This window comes from Podospora pseudoanserina, chromosome 1, assembly GCF_035222485.1.
Source record: "Podospora pseudoanserina strain CBS 124.78 chromosome 1, whole genome shotgun sequence".
Lineage (NCBI taxonomy): Eukaryota > Fungi > Ascomycota > Sordariomycetes > Sordariales > Podosporaceae > Podospora > Podospora pseudoanserina.
The window spans coordinates 8495335-8516530 of record NC_085920.1 but is presented as its reverse complement, the minus strand read 5'-3'; the positions used below and the strand labels follow the sequence as shown (position 1 = coordinate 8516530).

Here is a 21196-nt window from a genome sequence, read left to right as displayed (position 1 = left end):
CGTCAGGCAGTTTTTTCCGTCATGTTTTTGCTTTTACTTTATACGTGAGCCCTCTTCCCTGTGGCGGAGTTAGAAAAGGCTCGTGGACAACAGAAGGCAAGATATCAGCATAAAGTGCGTGCTTGCCGGAAAGTGAACTTTTATATCATGCTTAGCCGTGCTCGAGCTCAAATCACCCATCTCAACACCATCTACTGCTACTCTGCCCAGAAGGACAAATGGAAGGGTTCTTATTTCGGCTACCCAACACGTGGGTCAGGGTCTCTGTCAGACCAACTTTGATGACTTTGGTCAACCGATAAGGCATTGACCATGAAGCTATTACACCATGTTCCTTCCTCTTCTGAGTGAGCGTCCAAGTCATACCTTACCCACCCTTGTTTTACAGACACGAGAAAAGCATGCCTCCACTCACCCGGTGTGCCACAAGAAGGTTCACCAATGTTGACAGACCTGACCTCACCCCCGTTACTCACCGAGACCAAGCACCTCTCTGACTTTTGTATTCGGCCCTTTCTTTCCCTCACCTTTCCACCCAACGTTCAACACCAACCGCTTCCCCGTCCCTTGAAACACACGTACCTCCAAACACAAAACGAAAACATGGCTAGGTAGATTCCCATTCTCACATAATTCCCCCCTCCTCGGCCAAAGCCGATAGGGCTTCCTCCCTCCCCCCCACGCACCCACGCACACACACACGCACACATGTACGCACGCCGCCGCCGCCGCCGCCGCACCCGCCCTGCCGGCCTAACAACATGCACACGTGGTCAATCGAACCCTTCTAGAAATGGAAGGACAAGAAAAGAACAAAGCCTCTCTCTGTTCATGCATCACAAGAAAATAAAATGCAATGCCTTCCTGCGGCACTTGAGCGAAATGCGTGGCCGTTCCTGTTGTTGGTTCGCCAGATACGGTGTAACATTGATGTATCTGTGTGGAGACCCCTTCCCCCCCCCCCTTTTTGGCTTCATCACTCATCTTTATGCTACTACTACTACCTATTGTACATGCTGCGCGCGTGCGTGCGTGCGTTTGCGCGACCAAAAAAAGAAAAAAAAAAAAAAGAGGCGGTGTCGTCAGGTCAAAGAGCAGTTCAGTGTAGTATTCAGGAGGTTGGTCGGGTAGGGGAGGAAGGGTGCTGGGTCCACGTTGTATGTGTTGTTTTGTTTGAAACGTGGATGTGGGTATTTGAGATTCATGCCCTCTCCCTCTCTCTCTCTCTCTCTCTATTTCTTTCTCCAAATCCCATCAGATTAGATCGGTGTTCCGGATGGTGGTAGCAGCGATGGGGCCAGAGATCGAAAACCCTGAAAAATCATCTTCAAGTAAGGTATCAAAAGACGTTATACATGGTATATCCCATAATCCTTCCACATATTCCCTGTTGCAGCCAAAATTAAACAAAGAAAAAACAAAAAAAAGGATGTTGTCACATTTTCCTCCCTCCTTCAGTTACGGTGTCATGATAACGATGCGGTATAAAAGGAAAAAGAAGAAAAAAAAGACTCCAGTATTCCATGCCAATGATGTAGAAATGCTACCAGTCCGCAAGGACCAAGCTGTAGTGTAGTTGTAAAATAGTCTCTCTCTGATAAACAAGGTCAAGTTCTGTTTTGGTGCCTGCCATGCATCCATTCCGCTTTGCGATCCGTAACAAGATATGATAGACAGAATAAAACCCTCTTCACAGCGCCAAAATTCAGTGGTGAATACTTTCGCCTGCAATGCTCCTTCCTCCCCCCCTCCGTCGCCTCGATTAGATTTCAGGATATATATGTATGTCGCCATGACACTTCCTCCAAAACTCTCCGCTTTATTGAGATTTCATCGCCCGTGTGCTCCTGTACATCAGCCTTGGGGGCAACACCACCTCCACCTCCTCCGCTCCATCGTCCACCTCGAGCTTCATCTCACTGCCCAGTCCGTTGGTCTCGGCAGCCTTCAAGGCATTCAGGTTGTCTTTACGCATGCTTTGCGGGCGATAGCTCCTGCCCCGAGTCTCCTCGGCATCTTTCTGAAGAGGGGCAGGACTCTCCTTCTTGACACGGTCCATCTCCTTGTCGGCCAGCTCCTTGGTCTCTCGTAGTCGCCGCTGAATCTTGATCACCTCCTCCCCGCAGTCGCCGTCCCGCAGGAATTGATGAGCGGCGTGCTCGCACATGCTCTGGACAAACTCGAGTCCCTTGTCGAGCTCATCATAGACATCGCTCTGTAGCGGCTTTCCATCGGGTCCAAGGGTGATGTTGCCGCGGGCGCCAGCTCGACCGTAACCGCGTCCCATGGATGCTCTGGCAGCCATCATCGCTGATGGCCCTCCGCCCATCAATCGTCGTGTGCTGACGTATTGAAGAGCCGGGATTGCCTCGGCGTCAGCGTTGGAGGATGCAGGGGCAGCCACGATGGCTCCATCGCCGGCTGCCGGAGTCAAGTCGTTCCTGGCGCCGTCCTTTTTCTCGTCCTCATCATCATCATCGGGCATGTCGAGCTCTGCTAACCGCTTGATCTGAGCTACCTTGGCGGCCATTTTGGCTTTGCGCATCAAGTTCCGGCTGGCGCTCACAAACTTGACGAGTTCTTCAAAGAAAATCTGGACGTAGCTGTCATAGTAGACAATGATCATGCTGCGGGTCCGGTACTTTGGCGGGCCGCCCTCGGCGCTGATGACCGAGTCGGTGCGTTGTCGTTTCCTGAGTGTCGCCCGAGCGCGTGCTTGACCGGCCGCTCGCACCTTGTTTTCTTGTCGTTGAATGGCAGATGGCGAGTGCGAGTCGGACGGGCTGGCCGGCGGTTGCTCGGTGCCGGCCTTGGCGGCGGCGGCTCCCGCAGCTGCAGCATCCGCTGTCGCATCGCCATTTTCATTCCGGGTTTCGAGCTGGGGCTGTGGTGTTGATTCCCTTAGGTGCGCCTCAGGCTCATCGCGCGGCCTCAGCGACTCTGTTGAGCCCTTGTTCCGGATCGACTTTGGCGCGTTCGATGACCTCCCGTTCGGCGACTTTTCTTTATCCTTTTCGGCCAGCTGGGCCAGCTCGTTCTGGCGCTGTTCAATCTGGCCGTTGAGCTCATCGAGCTTGTGCAGCCAGTCGGGCACGCTGTTGACGAGATTCTTGAGCGCATCCATGGCCAGATCTTCCTCCTCACCCCCGCCAGCAGCAGTTCTTCGTCGTGGTGTGGCCGTGGTGGGCAATTTGTGGGTGTCGCTAGGGCCGCATGCACCTACGCGACCACAACTTGAAAGACGGGGAACAAAAATATTTACCGCTCCGGGAAACGGCCCCTATGCCTCGAGGGCGTGCTTCGGAAACGCGCGTGTGATGTATACTAGAACACGCGTGCCAGGAGGGGAGTCCCGTGTCAAGACAGGCGGCAGGTTCGGATGAAAAGTGAATTGTCGTGTCGTGTCTTTTCGGGGTTCGGGCGATTCCTTCAAAGCGCCGCTGTCATTCAAACAATAGGTGTCGCAAGAGTTGTTGTTCTTGTTCTTGGTGTTGTTGTGTTGCTGATATACCCAGCCGGGGTGACAGGTGGTGTGAGAGCGTGCTAGAGGCCAAAAGGCGTGATGCGTCACGGTGCTGTTGTTTGTGTTTGGAGGTGGTCAGGTCGGTGGTTTGACTGGGTCGGGCGAGGTTTCCTTGTCGGGGCAAGGTGCGTGGTTCAGCTGGGCCAGAAGTGGACTGAAATGGGTGGGCTTCCAGCTTCTTCTTGTCTCCTCCGTCGCGTGGGATTGCAGCGGGTCGAAGACCAGACTGCGGGCCCAGGGGGGACCCATGCTAACAGGGGGACTAGTGGAGCCAGTGGGTTTGATCCGCGACTAAAAAGACCAGGGCCCGCTGCCGTTCCTTTCCCTTTTTCCTTCTGCGCGCAAGCCTCGGCGTTCGCTTTGCGAGAAAGAAAACAGCTTTGTGCTGACCTGACACGACACCACGGCTGACGGACGAGAAAGATCAAAATAACATACCAACAGGAGACAATTTTGGCAACTCGAGGGTATCACAAGAGCGAGGTGCCGGGTCTGAAGGCTGCATGTCGATCACGGGCAGCTATCCGTTGGCTCCTTTCTCTGCCCATGCCCATTTCATCTCTCCATAGGGGCATATTTTCAGGCTCGTGCGTGCGTGTTATTATCCCTCTGAATATCTTATACCTGCCACCCCCTGCGCCTGTGTTTTCCGCAGATGCTGCGGCCTTCGGTTGTCTCGCATCGCTGACCATTCCTTCTTTTTATGGCGACGCACATGTCGAGCAACCCGTCAGCGATCCATAATCAGGCCAGGTTGGACAGCCTCCCGACCGCTAGTTCTGAACCATTTGATGCTGCCTCTCTACATACATCAGCATCACTGCGGGGAAGCCATCTCCTGTCTACACTGCGGCCAGACGGTTTTGGCCACTGCTTTGCTGTCAAGTTTTCATGGTGGCAGGGTCCTACTCCGCGCTCGTTATGGCAGGCTAGCGTAGGGTGCTACTTGCATGCGGTGTTTCTCGCAGTAAGAATCAGCAACTATAGGCCGGCTGTTGACGCATGTGAGCTGCGGCTTTCGCTTGGAAAGTGCCCGCTTCCATACTCTTGACTCTGCATTTACCCTCCGCACACTGTGCTCAACTCGGCTCCGAGCACGAAAAAAGAATCAGGTCGAAATATTGTGTGTTAGTCAAGCATGTGTGGGTATGCAGCCGCAAAGTGGTCAGGGATGGAATCAGACGGGTGTCAAGCCTTTAGCTGCAGGTCGAAGAGAAAGTCGTTTGTGTGTGAGTGTGTGTGTGTGTGTGAGTGTGTGTGTGTGTGTGTGTGTGTGTGTGTGTGTGTGTGTGTGTGTGTGTGTGTGTGTGTGTGTACGTAGTGGTTGTCTGCAGGTAGGCGCGGGCGGGAATGCCCCTCATCTCATCCCTTCTTGTGATCCGGGCATGTCATCCGCAAGTCAAAAAGCCAAGAATGTCTTTACAACAAACAGTCTCAGATCATAGAGTGTCTCGAATCTCAACCACGACTTCAAGACCCTCTGCGCCGTCTAGAGTAGCCCGACCTTGCTTCCTCCTCGACCGACCCCTTTTCCTCTCTCATGTTGTGATCGGCAATCGGCTGCTCTCGTGACTTGGACTTCAGGGAATCTTGCAGCATATGCAGCATCGACGAAGGAAGTTCGGCAGGCCTAGCATAGGGCCCATTATTGCCATTTTTGCTCCCCGTACTGTGCAAATGCTGGGTTGATGACGGCAGACGGAGCCGCGGGTGAAAAGAGTCTGCTCCCGCGCCGGCGCTTGGCCGCCACGGTGACATCGGGCCTCGGAGCTTGGACATCACAACCGGCGGCTTCAAAAATTCCCTCGCCCGTTGCCCTCGCAGCTGCCCATTCATCCTTTCGACGGTGATCAGCCGATGCGTTTGGGTAGGTGTCTTCTTTGTTCGAGATCAACTGGAACGCTATAGCCACCACCAACAAAGAGCAATGTAGCACCGCGAGATACTCGAGAATAGGGGTGCGTATGCAAATGTCCAAGTTGTGTAACGCGGGGTAGATTTTCACTGCCGCTGCCCAGTCTTTTATTCGATGAGATACGATTGCCAGCACCCGCGCTTGCACAGCGCTGTTTCATTCGCGAGCATGGCAATATCGAAAAGGCCGCCGTCTACGAGATCTCCTTGCTACTAGTCGAAACTGATGAAAATCACTCCGGCAGTGGCAGGTGCTTAGCTGGGGTTGCGGAGCGGCGCCAGCCGTTGAAACAACGCGCTCCCGTCGACTTGGCTTTCGGCCTCTTCCCCATCCGGCGCCTCCATCTCCAGTCTTTCTGACATATGAAGCTTGAAGGATCTATCGTTGAAGGCTTTGAGAAGATTCATTCTCGAAAATCCCCCGCACCCGGTTCGGCAGACGATTCGGGTTCAAAACCTGTTGATCTCTTGTGCCAAGCGAGGCTGGCAGGCCGTTACAGTGCTCTCAGAACGGTAGGTATATCACGGCCTGTTTGGGTTCTGCAGAAGCCATGCATTTTTGAGTTTTATCTCCAAAGACGTCTTGACACGTGCATTTCCAAGAGCTCTGGACTTTGGCCAGGTCCGCAGCCCCCTCCCGCCTTTACCTCGTCTTCTTTTGCACCCGGCACAGCTTCAACTGCCATATTTTCACTGTTCATGGTTGCGGCTTTGGGCATATCGAGTCGCATAACCTACATGGCTGTTGTGGCCGAACCAGTCTTCCTAATGACATTTCATCCGAATCTCGATATGATGTTCCCCTTCCATATGCGACGGTGACATCTCTGTTAATCAGGCAAAGTAAAGCCCTTGCAGCTAAAGAGTCCCCCGGCGAGAAGCGCATCCTACAGTCCAACGGTTTCGGGCAACATATCGACACTGGCCCGGATCTTTTAGAAGCCTGACCGCTCTTTCAGTGCTTTGGCGACTCGTACAAGGTATCGTTACAGCAGCTGGCTCCTGCAGATCGCATACAACAGTACGCGGTAGGAGGCGTCAAGAGGACGGACTAAACTCCGTCGAGCTTCGGCAGTAGGTATAGCCCCGCTCCAATTTCCATTCGCTGCTTCGTAGCACACGCACGTCACTGAGATTCTTGCTCTTCCAACTCTGCTCTGCTTTGCAATGCCGTGATTGCTTCGGTTTCACTCGCACGGCGCGCGCGGAGGAAAGCCCTTATTGGCCATCAAATTGTCAAGACACCATCAGGACAAGAAAAAGAGCCCGTCCCCCAGGAACAATCCAGCCAACAGCGTTAAGTTTTGCCATTTTGGGGCAACCAGGCGCGGGATGTCCTGGTGGGTTGTGTCAAGCACTCAAAAGACGGTTTGGAGCGCGGGGGTGTGTGTCTTCATTTTTCACCGAAGCTTGACCAGAAGCCCCTCACAACTACCCCCCCTCCCTCCCCTCTCAGGTTGTTCTACACAACCACCTCGCCAATCTTTCCTCACATTTACTCTATCCCTTTTTTGAAACAAGATGTAAAAGAAGCCAAGGAGCCAGCGTAAAAGAGGCTCGTCACGTTCCGCAGTTCGCTTCCCACCTTGCTTCATCAATTTTTAGAACATCTGACGCAACCCAAGAATCTTGCAAATGCACAAACTTAGAGAGGGGGGAAGCAAAACAAGGCAAAAATAACCCTATATCGCATCCGTCTCGGGCGGGCAGCAGCAGGAGGGAACAACACATGACGAGCATGACGCCAGGGAGCGTTCTTGGCCGTTATGAAAATGCCCCATCTGTGACATTGTAGATGAAAAGTCTGTGGATTGGATGCAAGCAAGGGACTGGGAGAGAGGTGAGAGTTCCTCCGTGTCTGACATTTCACAAGCAAAATAAACACCCATCAGGACATCATCATGAGATCGAGACGAGAAATGAAATGCGTGGGCCGAATGTAATCCTCACGCTTGCGAATCACACCTTCATCTCGATCGATATTCATCTTTTTTTTTTTTCGTTTGTTTTCTTCGTAGATGTGTGCGCGCGCGATCGTATCACCACAAAAGCAAGATCCTGCTTCCTCGTGGTTGCGCTGCCATGTCTCTCTGATATGGCCTGTGCACAAGACACCCAAGTCCCCCACCGCAGCCCCTTGACCATATACACAAAATCTTTCAAGCGAAAGTGCCAAGAAATGGACAGAAACATCAAAGAAAAGAAAAAAAAAAAAAAGCCCAACGGATAGGAAGCGTTGGATCCTACCAGTTGATAGTGACGACGACACCGATGATACACATAACAACGGAAATTCCGTACATAATGTAGGTGGAAGAAGGATCTGGCAGGAGTTTTGTTGTCCAATTAATCCAGCCCATTTTACGATCTAGTGTGGCATCAGGGATATGCCCTGGCGTCAAAGGGGCCACAGGCCTCACACGTGGGCAGTGGGTTTTCCCGTTGAGAGGGAACCCCGTCGGGGGGAAAGTCACGAAAAGGAAGAAAAAGAAGATCAAAGGGTCGGGGTTTGTTGGTCGGGCGCCCGTGGGTCACGAGGTGGATTCGCAATCCGGAGGTAATTTCGAGTTGATTGGATAGGATGGAATTGTTCTCGATATTAATCGGCGACATGGGAAAGGTTGGACGCCGGCACGGCTCGCAGGTCTTGGTTCTTTTTCGTTTTTTTTTTCTGGTACGAAGTACGAGGTGACTGAGGGGTTAGGTAAGCTAATTGTTAGCAGGGGAGGAGTTCTTGTGTGACGGTCAGAGAGATTCCTTCCCGTGTTCGCATGAGGTGGTACGAATATGGGTAGATGCACAATCAGAAGGGACGACAGGTGATATTTAATATGGAAATGTCTGAAGATCAGGTCTTGTGATGCGGTTTTGAACATGATAGGCGTTCACGACATATACATATATATATATATATATATGTATGTATGTATGTATCGAGACGAGCTTTTACGTTCAAGGCAACACCAAATCTTTGTGGGAGTCGAGTGCCTCTTTGATGGTGGGGAATTGCATCGAGTGTGGGGAAAGCTTGTGAAGCTTGTGAATAGCAAGAGCCAACCCCTCCAATGTCTTCAGTCCCTCTTTGCACAGATACCCTCACAATTCGATCTGAGCTCACATCTTCCAATTGTAAACACAACTATTAACACAACAAGTGAAAGATCTTTTGTGATAGTAGACTCCTTTGGCCCCAGTTGCCTTCGAAGAATGTAACCCCCCTTCCCGTCCTCCCGACCTCAGATGTCACTCGAGCACCCTGCAATGATCAAAGCGGTTGATGAGGCATATCACACAGTACGAACAACACACACACTCGACAAGTTCCAGATCGAAGAAATCAAAGACAGATAAACTGCTAGGTTTTGCATTGGCCCCATCCGATCCCAGTCTCGCTCTTGGTTTCGGGTTGTTTAACAACGGGAGCGAGAGAGAGCCGCAGCTTCGCCTTGAGCAGCCAGCCAGCCAGCCACAGACAACACATTGCTAGTGATGCCAGCCCTTGTAGAAAGAAAAAAGTCATCGACCTCGGTCCGATCAGAACCCTCTCAGTTATTATTCTCACCACCGTCCTCTAAAAATAAAGTGCCCAATCTGACTTGACTTGACTTGACTTCGACAGGCCCCCATCCGATTGGCCCGGATGCCAGCCCGTAGCTTCAACAGCCACAGAACGGGGTCTTGGCTTGGTTTCCCCACAAAGAACCTTCCAATCGTATGCCAGCCCTGTTTTCTATTTGATCTTTTGAGGACACTAAATGACGGCAACCAAGCGTTGGCAGCGTTGGCGGTGAAATGATTGGTGATAGTGATGATAATAATACGTGGCTGTAATGATGACGGTGATATGATGATGATCTACTGCTTCAGGACAGCTTATCTCAGGATGAGATACGCATGGGGAATCATTTTTGCGCAGCGGGCCGTCAGCAAGCCTGTCGGTGTGCCATTCGCCATCTCAATACCATCTCTCTATATGTTCGCTTCACGTACCCGGCGAAATCCTGAGTGGAAGCTATCTATCAGGCACCTGTTAACCCCAGCTCGTTGACCAGCTGCTGGATCGACCCCTTATTGGTAGCTCCCCAATCAGTACCAAGCAACTTCCCCCCTTTTTCCTCCTCACCGTTACTGCCGCTGCTGTACACCCTCCAAAGCTGATCGACAACCGCACTCCTCACCCTAGGCCAAGGATGTACCATCAACGCTCCCAGTCTTTTCTTGGCTTCCTCTCTCCCCTCCCCTTCCCCCTGTAGAACAACTCCGCCATACAGCCCAATACAGGCCTCCAGTTTCCTCACATTCCCCGTTTTATACGCCGCCTTTTGCACAAGGAGACACAGCGTCTTCCAGTTTATCCCCTCAGGAGAGACAACAGACATGTCAAGCAAGAATCTCAACACTTCCAGTGTCGGGACCAGCACCCTGTCGTTTTTCTGATGAGTCCTCAGGTTCGATATCAGAGCGGTGACGATGTCCAGGGTAATGTCAGGGGAGGCGAGACAGTGCGACAAGAGAGCGGATCTGGTGGCGATGACAAGCTCTTCGTTGCCCGTGTCTGCCGAGGAGACGTAGCCTGACAACAGGGGGCAGAGCCATTCTTGGGGGTTGGAGAACAAAGTTGACGAGGAGACAGAATCGAGGAGCTTGGAGGGGAGGGAGAGGAGTGAGGTGAAGTACGCGGTCGAGGAGAAGGTTGTTTGGAGGAACGGGGCTCTGAATCTGATAGAAGAAAGGTTAGCGTGATGTGACAAGGGGGGACGCCGGAAAACATACTCTGGTTTCAAGACTAGAGAGAGGGCAACCTGGGCCTCTGCACGCACTCTGTCCAGTTTCTCTGCTGCCAGGCGCAGGATCCTCAGGATTAAACCTTCGACCAATGGCCCAGAAGGTGGCTCTGTCCACAAGGCTTTTGTCGCCCGGATGGCTTGGAACCTCACCATAGAACCAACATCGCCTTGTGCCGTGGTGGTGTAGTCATCCAGGCCCTCTGCTATCAGAGGTAGGAAAATATCCGTATTGTCCCTCAGCAAACCGCTCTTGCTGTTGCTCCTCGTAAGACTCTGAAGGACAGCAACATGAACATCGGTATATGGATCCGTGTTCCACCTCTCCACAAATGAATCACAGATCAAGTTCTTGATTTGAACCGTTTGGAGGGTGGAGGCTATCGAGTAGGACATGGCAAGTGCAGAGAAGTGCCCGCCCCATGTGGCAACTCTGGATGATGTCGGGCGGTGCCGAACAATTCCTGCCCACTCCCTGACAATTTCTTCACGCTCACCATCGTCGCTAAATATGAGCATAGTGAGAGCTGCGTCTGCGGCAGGTGTGATCAGGTCCGGCTCTTGCGTGAGAAGCCACTTTGCCAGGTATGTTCTCGTGAGCTTGACAAATCCCTTGACTGGGCCTTCTCTTTCTCCTAGGGCCTTCACCAGCTGGGTGATCTCGCCTGCGTTTTCTTCTATCAGTTCTGGCCCAGATACTATTGCTGTGGGCGAATTTTGAACACCGGAAGTGGACATAACAGCTTGGAGGATAGGGGCCGCAGAAATTATCAGCCTGCTGGCTCCTTCCGCGACAAGTTCTGGACGCCGATAAGTCTTTGCGTTGCAGTCTTCGAGAATTTCGAGCACCCCGTCTGCGGAAGAGTTGACAAAGCTGATGAGGCTTTCGCTTTTGTAATCCGCCTGCCCGCCGACAACTTTGGGAAATCCATCGAACACACCAGCTATACTCATCAACAAGCCATGTCTTTCCTCCACCTGACGCGCTTGGAGAGATGTTAAGACGCCTCTGGCTAAGCTGACTGATTGTCGAAGCCTCTTGAGGGGATCCGGGGTTGTCAAGGCCAACTCTGCAGTCAACGCCCCGAAAGAAGCCCCGACCGCCCGTCTGGAAGCAGCATCAACATCACCGACACCTCGCCATCCGAGCAACGCCTCCAGTATAGCCTCACCATATCGTGGTGAAAGCTTGGTGACACCCAGAGCAACCTCCTGGAGCGCTCTGGCTCTCAAGGCAACAGCGTGATAGTCCACCGTTTGCACAACCCAGATGCCTTCTGTGACTGTGTCGGGATGTCGCCCGATCAGCTCTTGGAGCGCAGCTGAGGAGCCACGTCTGATATTTCCCGCAGGATCCAGGCAAGCAGCCGCAACTAGCTCCGTAGCTGTGATTTGCAAGACAGAGCTACCCGGAGCATGCGCCCCTATGATCATGGACTCTGTCGGGACCGCAAGCAGTTCTTTCGTGGTGTATCTCCTGGCCATGGCCCATATTCCAAAGCATGCTGCATCCCTGACGTTTGTCCCCGACGAGCCTCCCGAGAGAGCTCTGCGTTCAAATGACAGTCCCGTAATAAGTGCCTGGACGATCTCGGCCAGCTGATCAGCCGGTGGTGACCTCCGATACAACAGGTGTGAGAGGGTGAGCATCAACCCATGCCACTCCAACGGGTTGACCGCACTCAAGTCCTTCTTTCCAGGCGTCTCTCTACCCTTCAACACATTCTTGTTCAGTCCCTCCAGCACGGCCTCCACGACCTGGCTGGCCATGTACTGATCCAACCTCAACGCAATGATGCTCAGCGCCTTGCTGGCCGCAAACCTCACGGGGGTGTCATTGTCCCCAAGACAATCCAACAAAAACCCAATCGTCGTTTCCACCAGCCCCAACCCGACAATATCCTCATACAAATCCTTGTTTTCCCTCAAAAACAACACCGCCACGGCCCTTATAACCTTGATAACCGCCTTCCTTGCCAACGCAGACGCCATGACGCTCTCCTGACTGTTCTCAGCAGCCCCATGAACAGCATGAAAAACCATCACCAAGTACGGATCCATATCCGACGTATCCGCCGAAGAAGTCAACACCCCCGCCAGAAAGCTCAACACACCAATGTAATGATACGGCGTCTTCTCCTGCTTTGGCCTCAACGCTTTGAGCGCCCACCTGACCATAGCATCCAACACTCCCAGTTCTTGCATGTCCCTCCTCAGCGCCAACCTGACCAGCAGAGCCTTGGCCGCGTCTCTTTCCTTCCCCGGGCTAGCCAGATACCGAATCGCCAGAGGCAAGACCCGAACCGTGATTCCCGGTAGTTTCTCCCACTGCAGGTCCAGCCCCTCCACCACCGTCTTCTTCTCTTCGTCTTCGTCTTCATCATCCGCATCCTCGTAGTTGTTTGATGAAATGGTGGCCAGGTCAAAAGGCGCAAACAGCAAATGGCTCAACCACAGCAGCCCGACATACCTCTCTTCCCATGTTTTGGTTTTTTGGCATTGTTCTGTAAATGACAGCAGGGGTTCCAGCCAGGAGACTTCGTTCCCGAGGAACCGTACCACGACCTTTTCACCGCGAATCTTGCAGAGGGTGTAGATTATTTTGCTGATGGCCTGGGTCAGCGGGATGAGGAGCGCTTCTTTTTCGAGGTTGGCGGTGTCGTAATCGTTGGAGAGTGAGTGGGACGAGGTGGCGGCGAGGTTGAGCGAGGAGACAAAGGCGGAGGAGAGGAGTGAGATCCATTTGGAGAGGTGGGGGTCGAGGAGCTGGGGGAGTTCTTGGAAGGGGTCGAGGCACTTTTCTGGTTACTTTTTTGCGTTGGATAGTGAGTTGATTTGGTACATACACCGGCGATCAACCCGTCTGCTTCTCTTGCTGTGACTTGCTTCCTCACTTTTTGGGAGCTGTCCCCGCTTCGCTGGCGACGAAACAAGAACAGGGGGAGACGCGTATCAAATTCGGATATGAGGTCTGCTGAGACCTTTTGGAGTTTGATGTCGGAATCTTCCACTGGGGCGTCCATTTCTGTAGCTTTTTGGCGTTGAAGTGGTGCTGAAAGTGAGGGAGATGGAGGGGCTGTGAGCTGTGTGGTGAAGTCAAAAGTGGGTCCAGGCATTCGCAGCGACTTACAGAACATCAAATCAGGCAGCTACGAATTTTCATTTTCATGATTGCCTGAAGCAGAATGAGAAGTGAAGTATACAGAATCACATGCCAGAAGATAATCTTCATGTTGAGCAAGGAGGAATAGTTTGATATTAGATAGTCACCGCACCTCTTGATGAGACTGGTACCTCGGTTCTCTCAAGCAAGCAATTAATCATCCTGAACCAACTCCTTGATCTCCTCCCTCCCACCGCCTGGTGGCATAGCAAGGCCTGTCCCTCCTTCAGCCAACTTTTCATCCTTACTCCCACCTCTCCCCAGCCCCAAAGACCAGAAGCCAACCTCATCGACAATGTCATAGAGAATGTCCTCTACTATTTGCTCGTCATATCTATCCGCCAATGCACGTGGCTGATTTTCTCCCGCTTCTGGCTTCTGGCTAGCATCACCTTCGGCCACAATCACATCCTCCCCTTGCGGTTGTTGCTGTGAAAATTCAGGCGGAGGATACCAGAAATTGGGCCCAAAATTGCACTCAACGGCACCTCCTCTAAAGACACTCACGGCAGGATAATACCCCACCGACCCATCATCAAGCACATCTCTGCCGCCCAACACGCCGGACCCACCGCTACCGCCAGCTTGTTGGTTGTTCACCATTCTTGACGCTGGGGGCAAGAAAGCTAACAGATCGGTGAAGGGAGTACCCATAAACTTCCCATTCTTGTAGACCTTGATGTATGAGTTGGGAAGGGTGCGCAACGCTGGAGAGGTGTGATTCGGGTTGGGAGGTTCGGAGGAATTGTTAGGTCCCGAACTTGGATTCATCAACTCTTCCAACTCTTTGGTGGTGTGGTAGTCGATCTTTTCAAAGTAGATGTGAGCTTTGAAGCGGATCGGAATACGGTCGCGGATGATGTTGGGGTACTCGCTGATGCCGTCGGGATGGCCTTCGTCTTCAGCGATGAGATCAACGGCCGGGTTGTAGTGCCCTTGAACGACTTTTCTGTGCAGCCGCTCGGAAGGTAATTGGATCTCGAGACCAATCACGTCTCCTTCTTTGATGTCCTCGCCTTCGGGGAAAAAGTCTTTGGGTCGAGACATGTGAATCTTCTGGCCAGATTTGTCCCGAATTCCATAGCTGTAAGCGTCAAACCCAACCGGCGCATCGAGGGAGGCTTCCCTACGCGCAAATCCGAGACGAATGTGCCCATGGGATTCTGGATCGCCTTCGTTTTTCTTCTTCAAAATTCCACGAGTGACCTTGCACTCCCAGTACCAACGCCCTTCCCTTACTGCGACATTGGCACGAGCCATCCGGAAGCCCTTATCAGAGGTCACATGTGTGCCTTGCTGGTCGAAATACATGTGCGAGGCGGCATCTTCGAAATTCAAGTGGGCGCCATACGGTTCTGGCTCAGTGTTGCGATAGTAGAACATGGACGGAAATGTGGGATCAGCAATACAGTGGGTGTAGTGGAAGTTCTTCTTGTTGTAGACACTGCAATGATGTTAGACAAGCTCTTCACCAATAGGAGGTAGAGAATACCTACTGATCTGACGTCTCGTAGAACTCAATTGATCTCCCCTCGGAATCTTGTACCTCGTGATGGCTGGTGAATACTGGCCCACGCGGAAGGTCAAAGTCGGTGATCTTTGGGGGCGCGAGCTTGTATCTCAAGGGCGCCATCTCGCCAGGTTGCTCTTTCGGCTTGGGTGCTGGTGAAGCCCTCGAGCTGTCACCTCCCGTAGCGCCCTTGGACTCTCTCTTTTTGAGAGACTCCTTTTTCGTCCGTTTCTCTCGTCCCATGGTTGTTCCTTCTTCTGCTGGTGGCTGAATCTGTACTTTTTGGGATTTCCCATCGGGATTGAGGGGCGAGGGAACGGCGGGACTGTGGGTGTCGTCTGGGAGCGCACGCTTTTGAGGTATAGAAGAGATCAAGGAAGGCGTGGTCTCCCTTGGAGGTTGCGGGGAGCTTGGGTCGGCCATTGTTGCGGATTTGCTCACGCACTGGTTTCTATTGTATCGACGAAAAGATGCTCTGAGTAGAGAACAGCTCTATCAATGGCGCAATACATTCGCTTTTTGACGTAGAAACTGTTAACGAAAGAGAAAGAAAAAAATGTAACGCTCTATATTGTTCGATCAAGTGGAATGGAAGATTTGGCTGAGTATATACCCGAAAATTAGTCGCCGTTGAGATTGCGCTTCGGTGGTTGAGATTCTGTCAATTGGAAGTTGGAAGCAAGTCAGTTGCGACGCGCTGGGAGACGCGGGCTGACAAGGATCAAAAGAGTGCCAAGAGCCATCTTGAAAAGCTTGTGTGGGTCCTTACATCTGGATTTCCACCCAATCAAATGGTGCAACGCCCAGTCGTCAAACCAAGCCTCGCGCGCAGCTTCGCCTTCCACTTTTCCGTGACTTGCCTGTTCCAACTTTTTCAACATTCCACAATCATCGCCAACCGGGCCCATCAAACCGACCAGTAAACAAGATGCCCGTGGTAAAAGGAGGTGTATGGACGAACATCGAAGATGAAATTCTCAAGGCGTCCGTCAGCAAGTACGGGCTGAACCAGTGGGCGCGTGTCTCGTCGCTCTTGGCCCGGAAAACACCAAAACAGTGCAAGGCAAGATGGAACGAGTGGCTCGACCCCAGCATCAAGAAGATCGAGTGGAGTAAGGAGGAGGATGAAAAGTTGTTACATTTGGCAAAGCTGATGCCCACGCAATGGCGCACCATCGCCCCGATTGTCGGTCGCACTGCCAACCAGTGTCTCGAACGCTACCAGAAACTCCTCGACGAAGCCGAACAACGAGAAGCCTCGTCCCTCGGTCTGACCGGTCCCGATGGAGGAGAAGCCCAGGCACCATCCGCCGATGATGTTCGTCGTTTACGCCCTGGCGAGGTGGATCCCGATCCCGAAACAAAGCCTGCCCGACCCGACACCATCGATCTCGACGAGGACGAGAAGGAAATGCTGAGCGAGGCGCGCGCCCGTCTTGCCAATACACAGGGCAAGAAGGCCAAGCGCAAGGCCCGTGAACGACAGCAGGAGGAGTCCAGACGGCTGGCAGCGCTTCAGAAACGACGAGAGCTGAAAACGGCCGGCATCAACATCAAGGTGACAACAAGGAAGAAGGGGCAGATGGACTATAATGCCGATATTCCGTTCGAAAAGAAGGCTGTCCCTGGATTCTACGATACGACTGAGGAGATTGCGCGCAACGAGTGGCAGCGAGCCCATTTCGACCCCAAGAAGCAGCAAGTTGGCAACAAGCGGAAGGGGGAGGGCGATGAGGAAGGTGATAGGAAGCGAAAAAAGAATGAGGGGCCCTCGCAGTCGATGCAGGCAGCGCTCAAGGCTGGTCAGATGCAGAAGATGCGCGAGGCAGAGCAGAGCAGCAAGAGGAGAGCGCTAGTGCTTCCAGCCCCTCAGGTTGGCGAGGGTGAGTTGGAGGAAATCGTCAAGATGGGCATGATCGGAGAAAGGGCAAGCATGATGGCTCGCGAGAGTGACAATGATGCCACCCGCGGCTTGGTTGGCAATTACACAACGCTCAACACCAGCGCGCCGATCAGAACACCTCGAGCTCCCGCGGAAGAAGACCACATCGCGAACGAGATCCGGAACATTAGAGCCTTGACTGAGACGCAGTCATCTCTGTTGGGTGGTGAGAACACCCCTCTCCATGAGGGTGCAGGTTCAACCGGGTTCGAATCGGTAGCGCCACGGAGGCAGGTGATAGTCACGGAAAACCCGCTGGCAACCCCTTTCCGGTCGGGCGCAAATGGGGTCGGCGCTACTCCAGCCAGGGTTGGCCAAACTCCTCATCGCACGCCTCGCGATAGCTTCGCGCTGAACGCCAAAGATGATGAAATGTCCATGGTTGGAGGAACCCCTAACGACGCCAGACTGCGCGATCTATCTCTCCGACACCAACTCAAGGAAAGACTTGCCGCCCTTCCCAAACCCAAGGAAACCGACTGGGAATTGGAACTGCCGGATGAGCAACAGGAGCCGGCTGTTGCGCAGGAGACGGAGGAGGATGCGGCGGAGCGAGATCGCAGAGAGCGGCAGATCCGCGAAGCCCGCGAGTACTTGGAGCGCAAGAGACGGACCCAGGTCATGCAAAAGGACTTGCCAAGGCCAGTACATGTAGACTGGAAAGCTACATTCGCAGAGCTGAGCAAGAGTAACGAGAGTGAGGTGGAGAAGCTGGTGGCGAAGGAAGCTGCCCTGTTGATGGCACATGATGCGACCAAATACCCACTTCCAGGGGCGCCACCAAACGTGAAGCCGGTGGATATCGCCCGTTTCGAAGATGATTCTCTAGAAGAGGCTCGCCTTCAGATTCTCATGGAGATGAGGGAAAAGCCGAAGCCGGAGGCTGTCCAGGCAGTGTACAACAGGAACAATACCAACGCCCTGTTGCTGGGTCTTGGGTGCTATGACGATGAGGATGACAGCGGGGAGGAGCAAAACATTGCCATCATGCGATCGGCACTGGACGTAAGTTCTTCCACACGTCTCCCACACACAGGGGCGGAAAACTCAAGAATGTGTATGGGCTAACATGATTCAGACTGCTATCGACGCCTTGATTGCTTCCGCAGAGAAGGGCAATAAGCTGGAAAAGAAGTTGAATCTGCATTTGGGCGGGTACAAGAACCGGGCCGAGATGCTGCGCAAGAAGATTGGGGAGGCCCACGAGGCTTTGGAAAAGGCCAGGGCTGCGCTGAGTGGGTTCAGGGTCCTGCAGACATCAGAGGAAGCCGCGATTCAAAGACGTCTTGGAGCTCTTAGGGCCGAGGTTGCATTTGTCAGCACCAGGGAGAGAGAGGCACAGGAGCAGTACCGGAAGATGAGAGCTGAGCTAGAGGAGCTGACTCTGAATGGAGGGAGGATCAATGGGCATTAGAAGATGGACCACAGCAAGACAATAATGTATAGATAACAGGCATATCAGCATGTGTCATGGCCATGAGACAAGACACGACTCAAAACGGAGTTTCCATAGTATCATCTGTTGGGTTAGGGTTGGGCGAATATGAAATGCAGGGGCATGCAATGAGCAGATTAAGAGACGAGCTTAAACACTCCCGTGGCTATTTTGGGGTCCCGTTCATGCATCTAGAAATTCCCGAAGGTTTCCTGTTTTGACGATGGACGTCGTCGTGCCTCTCCCGTGGTTGCACGCTGAGGGCGACCCCCTGCTGGCAGAACAGGTGGGTGCGCTGAAGGACGCCATCAAGGTGTAACAAGACCGCTGATTGGCTGTGGTGATCGTGGCCCCAAAGGCAACCTCCACGACATGCTGCCTGCTGAGTCGATGATACGTGACATTGGGACGCTGATGTAGCCCAAAGAGGCAGCGTATTCAATATTGCTCGTCATAGGCCAATATTTTGGCAGACTCGAAGGTGTTTTTTTTATATGTTTCTGTTTCCCTCTCTTAGCGGCAAATGCTTCAGGGGGGGAAAGATTCCATCGCTCTTGAATATCGAAGTTGCCCGTCCGTCGTCGCTCCTGCCGTTTACCATAAGCTATGGGAAGCACTCCGCCACTTAGCAACTTTCCCATGGTTATTTTGTTTTGAATTCTTTCCAAGCAACAATCTTTACGCGTTCAGCACGTTTTGGTTCCTCTTGGGCCATCGACAGCCGTTACCCGAAGTGTTAGAAGCATCTCGTTCTCCTACAGCATCTGTACCCCCCCTTGTTTCCTTTGTACAGTCGTCAACATGGGTTCGACGCTTGAAATCGACAAGTTTCTCGAGCCACTGGCTATCGATGTCCAGAAACTCTCTGGGCTCGCTCACGAGATGGCCTCGACCTTTGGCAAGCTCTCAGCCGAGTCGTCGGACATGTTCCTGCCCACCCCAATCTCTGAATCGATCTTATCCCCCGAGGTGAGCGCCGGCCAGGACGGCAGTGATAGCGGTCGGTAAGTTTATCATCTCATCAATCTTGGTTGAGGTTGCCCCAAGGAGCAGGAGATGTATTGCTTCTAGGCGAATGTAACGGACGAGTCGGCTCCGGTCGGCAGCTGCATAAAGTGCGGGGGTTGATACACAGACGAAGCGAAGAACAAGATGCTGACACTTCATCTTCACCAAACAGTTACCTCGCCATTGACATGTAAGAAAACCCAAGCCACACTCTCCTGGTTCGGTTAGACTTCGGAGAGCTGGGATTAACGTTTCTTAGTGGCGGAACCAACCTCCGTGTTGGGTTCATCGAGCTTCAGCACGATTTGGTTGTGGATGACGCTGGCATGCCCAGCACCGCCCGCAAGTTGAACCGCCTTCTCGAGCACTCCTGGCCCATCGGTGAAAGTCTCAAGAACGAGAATTCGGAGAGTTTGTTCTCATGGATTGGCGACCGCATTGCACATGTTGTCCGCAAGGGCTGCGATGCCTTCAGTCTTTCTCCTGACCAGGACCTTCCCCTGGGTGTTACGTTCAGTTTTCCCATGCACCAGACCTCACTGTCCGAGGCCAAACTGATGGCGATGGGAAAGGGTTTTGCCATCACGTCTAACCTGGATCTCGGTGGCCACCTGACCACTGGTTATGAGAAGCACAAGACTGCTGACATGCCGAACATCAAGATTGCTGCGATTGCGAACGATTCCGTGTCAACTCTTGTCTCTTTCATCTGCCAGTTTCCCGCCAAAGCCCATCAGAAAGCGGCCATGGGCGTCATTGTCGGCACGGGCTGCAACGCCACCATTCCCCTGAAGCTTTCTACCCTGCATGAGAGCAAGCGCCCGGCTTCCATCAACGTCTTGCCCGGTCAGGATGTGGCTACAGCCAAAATTGCTGTCAACACCGAGTGGAGCATCAACGGCTCTGCGCCTCCTCTCCGCAAGTTTGGTCTGATCAACAAGTGGGACGAGGAGCTTGACAGGGCCGGAGAGATTCCCGGCTTCCAGCCTCTTGAGTACATGACTGCCGGACGCTACCTGGGCGAGCTGGGCAGAATCATGTTTCTTGACTACTGCATCAATGTCCTCAAGTTGTCTGTCTCTACGCTGCCAAGCAAGCTTCGTCAGAGATTTGGCCTCACCACCACTTTCTTGAGCCACTATTACCACAACAGCCCCAAGGGTAGCATGGCCGACCAGCTGAGCAACGAGTTCCCGGCCGAGCATCCCGAGTTTGAGTGGACCAAGACGCTCGAGGCCGTCCTGCACAAGATTGCCGTGGCGATTCAGAAGAGAGCTGCCGGCATCATTGCTGCTTCGACAATTGGTTTGCTGATGTGTGCCGAGGAGATCCCGGAGCCTGGTGCTATTGGGAAGAAGGACATCACTGAGTTGGTGGTTGGATACACTGGTGGGTGCATTCAGCACTTCCAAGACTACTTGGCCGACACACAGGCCTATCTGGATAAGATTTTGGCGTTGGAGTTTGATGGGAAAGCCCCTATTCGTGTGGTCTTGCATCCCTGCCACGATGGCGGTATCACCGGCGCCGGCGTTTTGGTGCCTGCTGCTTTGGCCAGTATGCGTACCTGATGTCTTTTTGAGGCTTGCCGTTCTGTCATCTGAGGCGTACCGAGGTTCTTTTGAGACCTAATTAGATTCTTTCTGCGCGTATCTAGACGTTTTTGAGGCCCATTTGTTTGCTAGATAGGCCTCTTTGAAGAGGTTACAGGCGTCCTGGGGATATAGGAGGGCCTTTTTTCATGCAGACCAGGCCTGATTGCATTTGAGGAAGGCGTGTTTGGTGTTGAGGGAGGCATCAAATCGATTTTCCTACGCATATTGTGACTTTTTCAAAGCCCTATTTTGATCTTTGATCCCTTGGGTCGTCTTTGATATGTGTGAAACTGTCTGTGTCACATCTTCGTCTGTCTTTAAC

The 21196-nt window shown here is 52.9% G+C and overlaps 6 protein-coding genes across 6 annotated transcripts; 3 read left to right on the top strand and 3 right to left on the bottom strand.

The window, feature by feature from the left end:
* Positions 1-1013: 1013 nt before the first annotated feature.
* QC764_123695 (uncharacterized protein) lies at positions 1014-1286 on the top strand (the record flags this gene model as incomplete). The annotated part of the gene is made up of 1 exon (XM_062943606.1): positions 1014-1286. One exon carries the CDS (start codon positions 1014-1016, stop codon positions 1284-1286), a length of 273 nt encoding a protein of 90 aa, XP_062806751.1.
* A 533-nt stretch (positions 1287-1819) lies between these two features.
* QC764_123690 (uncharacterized protein) lies at positions 1820-3124 on the bottom strand (the record flags this gene model as incomplete). Its single annotated transcript, XM_062943605.1, has 1 exon — positions 1820-3124. The coding sequence occupies one exon, from the start codon at positions 3122-3124 to the stop codon at positions 1820-1822; it is 1305 nt and encodes a 434-aa protein (XP_062806750.1).
* A 5905-nt stretch (positions 3125-9029) lies between these two features.
* On the bottom strand, positions 9030-13295 carry QC764_123680 (uncharacterized protein). The gene is made up of 3 exons (XM_062943604.1): positions 13068-13295; positions 10211-13017; positions 9030-10156 (listed from the first exon to the last, which is right to left on the bottom strand). The coding sequence occupies exons 1-3, from the start codon at positions 13242-13244 to the stop codon at positions 9457-9459; spliced, it is 3684 nt and encodes a 1227-aa protein (XP_062806749.1). The 5' UTR covers positions 13245-13295; the 3' UTR covers positions 9030-9456.
* Positions 13296-13524: 229 nt separating this feature from the next.
* On the bottom strand, positions 13525-18275 carry ASH2 (transcription factor, contains a PHD finger motif). The gene is made up of 2 exons (XM_062943603.1): positions 14881-18275; positions 13525-14828 (listed from the first exon to the last, which is right to left on the bottom strand). Exons 1-2 carry the CDS (start codon positions 15315-15317, stop codon positions 13538-13540), a joined length of 1728 nt encoding a protein of 575 aa, XP_062806748.1. The 5' UTR covers positions 15318-18275; the 3' UTR covers positions 13525-13537.
* CEF1 (Pre-mRNA-splicing factor cef1) lies at positions 15695-18431 on the top strand. The gene is made up of 2 exons (XM_062943602.1): positions 15695-17841; positions 17915-18431. The coding sequence occupies exons 1-2, from the start codon at positions 15823-15825 to the stop codon at positions 18248-18250; spliced, it is 2355 nt and encodes a 784-aa protein (XP_062806747.1). The 5' UTR covers positions 15695-15822; the 3' UTR covers positions 18251-18431.
* A 203-nt stretch (positions 18432-18634) lies between these two features.
* QC764_123650 (uncharacterized protein) lies at positions 18635-21137 on the top strand. The gene is made up of 3 exons (XM_062943601.1): positions 18635-19275; positions 19452-19469; positions 19539-21137. Exons 1-3 carry the CDS (start codon positions 19073-19075, stop codon positions 20848-20850), a joined length of 1533 nt encoding a protein of 510 aa, XP_062806746.1. The 5' UTR covers positions 18635-19072; the 3' UTR covers positions 20851-21137.
* Positions 21138-21196: the final 59 nt, after the last annotated feature.

Excerpts from the sequence above, each read along its gene's own strand:
- QC764_123680 (XM_062943604.1), bottom strand. The coding sequence starts at position 13,244 with ATGGACGCCCCAGTGGAAGATTCCGACATCAAACTCCAAAAGGTCTCA. Across the intron at positions 13,018-13,067 it reads CAGACGGGTTGATCGCCGGT|TGCCTCGACCCCTTCCAAGA; the intron begins GTATGTACCAAA and ends TAACCAGAAAAG. Across the intron at positions 10,157-10,210 it reads TCTCTAGTCTTGAAACCAGA|ATTCAGAGCCCCGTTCCTCC; the intron begins GTATGTTTTCCG and ends TTCTTCTATCAG.
- ASH2 (XM_062943603.1), bottom strand. The coding sequence starts at position 15,317 with ATGGCCGACCCAAGCTCCCCGCAACCTCCAAGGGAGACCACGCCTTCC. Across the intron at positions 14,829-14,880 it reads TTCTACGAGACGTCAGATCA|TGTCTACAACAAGAAGAACT; the intron begins GTAGGTATTCTC and ends ACATCATTGCAG.
- CEF1 (XM_062943602.1), top strand. The coding sequence starts at position 15,823 with ATGCCCGTGGTAAAAGGAGGTGTATGGACGAACATCGAAGATGAAATT. Across the intron at positions 17,842-17,914 it reads TCATGCGATCGGCACTGGAC|ACTGCTATCGACGCCTTGAT; the intron begins GTAAGTTCTTCC and ends AACATGATTCAG.
- QC764_123650 (XM_062943601.1), top strand. The coding sequence starts at position 19,073 with ATGGGTTCGACGCTTGAAATCGACAAGTTTCTCGAGCCACTGGCTATC.